General features: G+C 34.8%; 1 protein-coding gene across 1 annotated transcript; it reads left to right on the top strand.

The window, feature by feature from the left end:
• The first annotated feature begins 493 nt into the window (after nt 1-493).
• On the top strand, nt 494-7,973 carry LOC110735684 (soluble inorganic pyrophosphatase 6, chloroplastic-like). Its single transcript, XM_021915871.1, has 6 exons — nt 494-852; nt 2,528-2,688; nt 5,100-5,200; nt 5,307-5,488; nt 6,518-6,616; nt 7,658-7,973. Exons 1-6 carry the CDS (start codon nt 604-606, stop codon nt 7,748-7,750), a joined length of 885 nt encoding a protein of 294 aa, XP_021771563.1. The 5' UTR covers nt 494-603; the 3' UTR covers nt 7,751-7,973.
• The last annotated feature ends 396 nt before the right edge of the window (nt 7,974-8,369 follow it).

Here is an 8,369-nt window from a genome sequence, read left to right as displayed (position 1 = left end):
ATGTGACACCTCTCCCGATTTTTTTTATTGGCTATTATTCCATGTGTTTACTCATTCATTTAAAAAATATAGAAACATAATTTTCATAAATAAGTGTCTTTAATAGCCAAAAAAAAAAAATTAAAAATTTATTACTTCGGATAATACTAGTTTTAATATGCATTTTTTAATACCATTCACAATTGCTGTAATACATATAATAACTAGAAGCATCGCTAGAACCCAAAAAATAGTTTTTAGATTGTAAATTAGTACAATTATCATATCAACATACACTTGTTATTGCATTATTGATTAGAGTAATTATTAACGTGGATTTTCTCTACTATCATATGCCAAAATTTCGCAATGAGCCAATGATCCTTTTATCTCGAGGACACGAAAAGAACCGAATCAAGCCATATTAGTGAAGTGGCACAATTACTGAACCGATAACTCGATAAGCCCTTGAATTTATCCGGCTCGGGCACATTTATAATTAAATTAACATTTCATCACACATTTCACACTCTCCCAATTCCACTTTCTTCTGTATTTTGTGGCTGAAAACTCGACTTCATTCATACGAGGGATACTTCACTTGAGCTTTTCCAGTGACCAACAATGGCGGCTACCAGAGTTATCACTGCAGCAACCAATTCCACTTCTTCGTTACTCCTCAAACGTCCAATTTCTTCTCAATTTCTCAAGAAATCTCCTCATTTTCTCTCTCTTTCCTTCAATCCTACTCTCTCCAAACGCCTTTTCACTTGTCGCGCTGTTTATCAACCTCAAGATGTTGTTTCTAAGGAACAAGGAGAGCCTGAAACCCTAGATTATCGTGTTTTCTTCCTTGATAATTCTGGCAAAAAGGTTGTTTCTCATTTTGTTTCTATATCAGTGATTTATTTTTTGAATTTGGATTATGAAATGCTGTTAATTCGTTTATCGCAATGTTCGTAATATTTTCAATTGTTTAATGTGATTGTGTGTTTGCTTTTGAATTGGCTTTTTTTAGTTTTGATTGTGTTGTGAATTGTTGAATTTTTATTGTGGTTTATAATTGAAATATTTGGATTATGTAATGTAATCAATTAGGTTTAATAATGTTCGGAATTTTGTCATTTTTTTTTGTCAAATTTGCAAATGTTTTATGGAGTATGTAATTTATTGTGTGTCTGGGTTTGAATTGTTTTTAAAATGATTGATTGTGATATGTAATGTATTGTGTGTCTGGTTTTGAATTGTTTTTAAAATGATTGATTGTGATTTTTTATGATTAATCTTGTTGATTGTGTTGTGAATTGTTGAATGTTTACGGGGTAAATGGAATTGATGTTTTGAAGCTATGATAGGAGACAGAACGGCCGGCATAATCGACCCGTTTACCAAGTAAAGTCTCACGAAGTCTTCCCTCTTTCCCCTCAATTACATCTGAAAATGACTTGTAAACTTTATTATGACCATCCCTCATTGGCTGTCCACGGATTCCATTAATCTAGTTGATTGTGTTGTGAATTGTTGAATGTTTACGAGGTAAATCGAATTGATGTTTTGAAGCTATGATAGGAGGCATTTATGTCTGTTTTAGAGCTAACTTTGGTACATTGATTAGTACTTAAGCACCAGATTAAAATTTTAGAACTTGAATGATAAACTATATAAAGTGTGTTCTCGCATTGAGTAATTCAGACATATCACATTGTAGAACAGGTAAAATGATTAGACATTTAGTTGGATAAGGAGATTCCTGTTGTTTATGTAAATTATGCTAGACAAACTCGTATTCTGTTTATTACAATGCTTGGAAGATATGATTTCGACATTTTTTATATGATACAGAACAAAATGTTTTCCTTGGGTGAGCACATAATCTAGGTCCTTCCAAGTATATGTTAGAACTTCTACACTATTTGTTATACGATACAGGTCAATTTGTTTCCCTTGGGTGAGCTCAGAATCTAGGTCCATTTGAGTGTATATGACTAATGTGAGAACATGTACACTTTAAGTATTCCTCTGCTGCCCTGTATCTTCTCTTTTCTGAGTTCCATATGTTAATTGTCCCTTTTCAAATCTCTATCCTTCCTTATTATTCCTTCCTACTCAGTTCTTATCTGCATTATACATCACTTGAATATCTGTTTTTCTTACCACAATTTGATTGTCTCATTGAACTTATTGTGAGAACTTTTTTGACTCTTAGATATTTGTGTTGAGGCACTCCTTCATACGTATGGAAACATCAAAGAAGACAATCAATATGATATAGATGGAGTATTCTTTTCTTCATTTTAGTCTATGTTTATTTGTTTTTGAGAACCAATAGTACTTGTTTAATTTTCCTGTCATTTACATAAATGAAAGAGTGTGTCTTGTTGCATGAGCTTAAATGTTGGTGTTGAGTTTTATGTGTACTTACTGATTTTTATGCTTTTCTCCTCTATTGTTATTATGAATGATAAAAGTTTATGCTCTCTGCTTGAAGAAAATTACCTGTGTTTTTTTATGACACATGTATTCATTGGCATGTTTTTCTTATTGATAGATTTCCCCTTGGCATGATATCCCCTTGCATTTGGGAGATGGTGCTTTTAATTTTGTGGTTGAAATACCAAAAGAATCAAGTGCCAAGATGGAGGTTGCCACTGATGAGCTTTACACTCCCATCAAACAAGATACCAAGAAGGGAAAACTTCGATATTACCCGTAAGACATCCCTTAGACTGTTGATTGTGAATCTTTGGAGCTATTATTAACTAATATTTTTCTATTGGTGCTTGCCTCATGTTTCCCTCATTTGTGTCTTTATCTTGCACACATATGATTATCTACGCTGTTTGTATGCCAATTTGAATGGTGAATATATTGTTGTTTCTCATGAAGAAATGAAAGGCTAAGGGTTGGTACAAACAAGGAAAGCAAAAATTGGTTAAGGCTTATTGTCTATTTTTGAAAAAGCCATGCTTGGTACCTTGCATATCCATATGCAAAACTATTTGAAAACCCATTAACTTCAGAATCTGATCAAATTATGGCGATCTATTTTACAAACAGTTTCCAAAAGACCACCCTGTGTTGAATATCATATTTTAGGTTTGGATATGAATACTTTGGAAATCTTGCGTACACAACCCTGATCCAAAATTCAAAATATGTGATGTTTAAATTTCTTATAATTTCTTAGTATCCTGATCCCTGGGTTGAGCCCCTATGTTGGAAAGTTTTCTTCCATTTTGTTTTGTATTTTTTGGTGTGTTACTTTTTAGGTTTTCAGCATTAAAAAAAGGTAGCTCACAACTCAGTGAACAAAATCCTAGTTTAATTTAGATAACAGCCTTATATGTCCTCTTGTCTCCAAAACTTCATTTGGCATTATCTCTTGTAGTCTTGCTGCAAGAGAAGCCCACCTCGATTCTTTTTTGACTCTTTATGCTCTCTGAATCTCTTACTCCGAATTTTTCGTTTTTGAGGTTTGGGAAGCATGCAATCCAAATGTGCCAATCCAAAAACCCTTGCCATTTCTCTCCCACCAACTGTATTATCACTCTTTGTCTTCTAAAATGCAAGGCTTGCTCTAACGCCGTCGCTTGTAGTGTTGTGTTATTTTAGAAGCACAAGGCCCATCGAGGTGCAAAGGATAACCAAATTCTAGGCGCAAGGCAGATGCACACCTTTCCTAAGTGAGGCCCTCCTTAAGTGATGAAAACCTTAGAAATCATTACTTAAACATAAAAGACTTAAGTAAGTCAATCAGAAAAGTAAGTAGCTAAAGAAAAGAATAGTAGTTCTTCAACTTTGTTAGGTAGCCTAGCCTCATAAGCACTAGATATCTATACCCATCCTCATCTCCTAGATAATCTTTATCTCCATCTTTGCCTATGCCCTCTTCCATCTCATCATCATCATCATTCCAGGAGCCCCCTAAAACAGAATTGGAAAAAATAGGAGAAGACGAAAATGTTGGAAATCATTAGGGAAAAGGGAGAAGACAGATGAAGAAGAAAGAACTGAAAAAAAGGGCAAAGAAAATAGACAGGATAAGAATAAAAAAAAAAAATGAAAAAAAGAACTGGAAATGAAGGGATAAGTAAGAAGACATAAGAATCTTGGCGGCAACCAGCCTTGACTTTTGAGAAGTTGACCTTGAAAGGTCACATGTTTCAATAATATGCCTTTTTTATTGAAAGAACTTTTCCTGGCTTGCAAAACTGCCAGACAAGCCAAACCCCAAAAAATGAAAAAAGTGGGGCTTTTTTAGCGCCTCTACAGAAGTGCACAGTAGTGCATGATTTTCCACATCTCTTCTAATCTGCTCCACTCACTCCCTATAGCAATTTTTAAATCTAGGGTGTCATGGTGGTCACACTTTGTATTATGATCCCAAAGTCTAAGAGTGGCTGCAGTCTTTGCTGGTGATCCGGTCTCTCACTTCAAATGCCATCAACATTTTGTACCCAGATTTTCAAATTGCATCTTACTTTCCCAAGTTTCCTTTAAGCCCTTTCTGCTCTATTTCTGATATCATCAAGAAATGTATGTAATGTATCAGAATGACCTTGTTAACTAATGGCTAGAGAGAGGATTTTAATTCTTCTTCAGACATTAGGCTTAGTGTTCTGCTTTTAGATGACCATTGAAATTGGAGAGTTAGGTTATGTTTCATTAACACTAGCTATAAAAAGATCAACTAGACAAGATTGTTTTAAGGACCTCTGAAAAATAAAAGCACTTGAAGCAACTTGGGCTGGATTGGGTATTAGGATAGGACTCATAGGAGGTGCCTGAACTTTCAGACACCCAAAAGTTTGGGTACCTGATTTATTTTGGGTTGGTTACATATGGCAATTTTTTTTTGGGGATGTTTAATATCTGATATTCAGATGGTGTACCCTACCTCCCTACCTACCCTTGCAACGGCCTTAAACCGACTCTGGTCATAGTAATACTACTAAAACAATGAGCCTAATCTTGATCCTTTATGTGTGAGGTCGAATTGTCAAATCGATAACTTTATTTAAATTTCTTGTTTTTAGAGAACTGCTTACTTTTAAGCTTCCTAAACTTTTTGTGGGTAATCGTGTGTTGATTAAATTCTGTTTTTGTCTTTGCCTTCCCAGGTACAATATTAATTGGAATTATGGCCTATTGCCACAAACATGGGAAGACCCAACACTTGCTAACTCTGAAGTTGAAGGTGCTTTTGGAGACAATGATCCAGGTAAAGTCTCCTAGGTGCTTGAGTTTATCTAAGTACCTGCAGTCTACATATATGAAATGAGAGCTTTTTAGTTTGTTTCCAATTTCATTTCTCTATATACTTTCAGTTGATGTCGTTGAAATCGGTGAAAAGCAGCGGAAGATCGGAGAGATTTTGAAAGTCAAACCTTTAGGTGCTTTGGCTATGATTGATGAGGGTGAACTTGACTGGAAAATCATTGCAATTGCGCTAGATGATCCCAAAGCTTCCCTTGTGAATGATGTTGAGGATGTGGAGAAACAATTCCCTGTATGTGATATTTTGTTTTTTAGTTCTTTAAGTCTATCTTCTTGAATTTGATGTATTAGTTAATTTTTTTTCAACTTGTTTGATATAGCTCTAGATGATATTATGAACTTAATACTGAATTGGTGGAACCGTAGAAGTATGTTGCTTTCTTCATTCATTTTGTAGCCTAAATGAAATTTACTGTTTCTAATTTTTTATCCTCTGATTTATATCAGTAAACTTGCACAATATTTTATTAGTTTAAAGGTAATTTTAGACTGATGGAATTCTTGCATTAGATGTCTTGCAAATTATAGAATTTATTGGGCTTGTAGTGACTTTATAATAGTAAAAAGTTATATATCTATAAAATTCAATGACAAAATTTGATGCAATATAGAACTGCATAAACTCAAAATTTTGAATTGGCTTGATGGTATTGATAAAATGTGCAATATGCTGTACTGAGTGATAATTATAGTTGGTACAGAACATTTATGAATTGGAAAAAATTGATTTCTTGTTGCCATCAATTTCTACATGCATTTTATATTTTGCCGAATTTGCCACGAGGTATATATATATATATGTATATATATGTATGTATATATTGCGTACTCTTTACTACAGATATGAGCCAAATGTATTGCGAATTGCTAACCATGCTAGGTGTACCCATTGTAGTGGATATAGACCATATAGTCCTTGGGCTCTTAGCTGTGCTAAGTGGTGATTGTAGGAAGTAAATATTGCTTTGATGCTAGACAGCTAGAGATGAGTATATTGTAGGATATGGCTTGTGGTACTTAACTAGATTACACTATCTTTTTAGGTGTAACATACCACCTACCTAGTTCACTTAGTTTTTAAGTAATCCTTTCCCCATTATATGATTGTGTTGGGGATCTTTTTGTGGTGGCCTTGATGGCTTGATATTTAATGGACTTTTGGTATTACTGAGTTAATGAAACATCATATATTTCAAGTTTTCAATTTTATCCTGCTTAAGGTAACAGTGATAAAATTACTTATCCCAAAGATCTTCTACAGGGGACTCTAACGGCAATCAGGGACTGGTTTAGAGATTACAAGATCCCAGATGGAAAGCCAGCTAACAAGTTTGGTCTTGGAAACAAGGCAGCTAAAAAGGTACTTTCTTTTCCTATATCTGCAAGAAAAGAGCTTTGTGTTAAAGAATGTAAACAGACTTTGTTGTTAACATATATGAACAAGTGTTTCTATATCTGTGTCCTAGTTGATTAATTCAAAGAGTTTAAAGATTGTTTAACCTTGGCCTATTTGTGAAAATAATAATAATGAGTCTTAATTGTGCTCGAGTCTAGCTGTTACACTGACGTTGAAGGGTATCATTTGTCTACACCCCTAGTAAACTCTGAGAAGCTTGTCTTGTCATAGTGCCTCTTGTTTTCCTTTTATATTCCTCTTCTGTCTTCTCATATACTTCATATTTCTTATTGTTTGAAAACAAGTCAAATGCTCATTGACTATTTGGAAGAATTTTCATTTTCTATATTTTATCAAATATTAATTTATTGTTTCTTTGGTGTTAATTATTGATTTCCTGCTCATTGCTTATTGAACAAATTTGGACTCCGCATTTCCTTTTTCATTTTTTCTTTGTGAAAGATTTAGGGTGTTGGTGGGATTCATACTGGTTGGTTACAGTAAAGAATTCAGGGGTCCCATTGATTAGCTAGGAGAATATGGATGTTTTAGCAGTTATTGCTAGTATTATCTCATAACTTGAGGTCTCATCAAAATTTGATCTTCATGCAAGCTAAGACCACATGAGCTATGCAAATGCATGTTGTGAGTTGTCCACATTGGGAAAGAATATTCACCAACTTATAAGCCTGAGCCCTGTGGAGTTAATCTTCCAATTGCCAAATGACCCCTCTTGTTCTCATAAGTGGTCCAAACTTCCTAGAGCCATAGGGAAATCTGGATCATTTTCATGAGGATCTTAATTAATTTTATGATTGTTCTGAATTTTATTGTGAGAACACACCATTATTATTTTCTGTTAGATGCAAGGTTCAATCGAAGTGTCCAGGTAACTGGAATTTAAGATAAAGTCTAAAAGGATTCTAGGGCAACCATTAGCTGTACTACCTAGTTTAAATTATCTTGACCATGTATCAGATTTTGACTGTGTTGCTTGATATGCAGGATTACGCCCTCAAGGTCATCACTGAGACTAATGAATCTTGGGCTAAACTTGTCAAGCGTAATATTGCTGCTGGGGAGCTTTCCCTGGTTTGAGACTGTCGTACTTGTGAAGTCGCATTTTTTGCTTGTACTCTATAGTGTTAAGCTCTGCCTGGGTCCTTGCTGCTATTAACTTGAAACAAAATTAAGATTTTTGTGGGGTTGAAATTTTTATTTCCTTGTATGCTTCTCTCTCTACGAAATTGAATATGTTCATGTATACTATCCTGAATAATTGAAAGCAGAATGGAGATAAGGTTTCAGTTAATTAATCTTATAATGAAGTGCAATTGTTCGCTTGAATTGTGATTCATACTTGCGATCGACCCTCCAGCTTACAAGCTAACTAGCTGTGTACACTCCCAGCACTCCTATACTTCTCTACAAGCTGCTAGTCTGCTAGACAACCGGTAAACAGGACACAAAACACATACTCCCCATTTACAATCTGCCCTACTCCATTCATGAGAGATCAATTGCTGAGCTCGGCCACACATCTCCACTCCAATAGTGTGCACCAAAACAGCAGGGCGAATAACATTCTTCATTCAGAAATCATGATTTCTGGCCATCCAAATGTGGTAAGTGATAGCAGCAAGGACAGCTAAGGCAAATCTCTGCTGCACCTTACTCTTCATGCATCGATCTTCTCCATCTTTTCCAGGTATTAGCA

The sequence above is a fragment of the Chenopodium quinoa genome, unplaced genomic scaffold (genome assembly GCF_001683475.1).
Source record: "Chenopodium quinoa cultivar QQ74 unplaced genomic scaffold, ASM168347v1, whole genome shotgun sequence".
NCBI lineage: Eukaryota > Viridiplantae > Streptophyta > Magnoliopsida > Caryophyllales > Amaranthaceae > Chenopodium > Chenopodium quinoa.
The sequence above is the reverse complement of the archived record's forward strand: the minus strand, read 5'-3'. Positions and strand labels throughout refer to the sequence as shown.

Excerpts from the sequence above, each read along its gene's own strand:
- LOC110735684 (XM_021915871.1), top strand. The coding sequence starts at position 604 with ATGGCGGCTACCAGAGTTATCACTGCAGCAACCAATTCCACTTCTTCG. Across the intron at positions 853-2,527 it reads TTGATAATTCTGGCAAAAAG|ATTTCCCCTTGGCATGATAT; the intron begins GTTGTTTCTCAT and ends TCTTATTGATAG. Across the intron at positions 2,689-5,099 it reads GGAAAACTTCGATATTACCC|GTACAATATTAATTGGAATT; the intron begins GTAAGACATCCC and ends TTGCCTTCCCAG.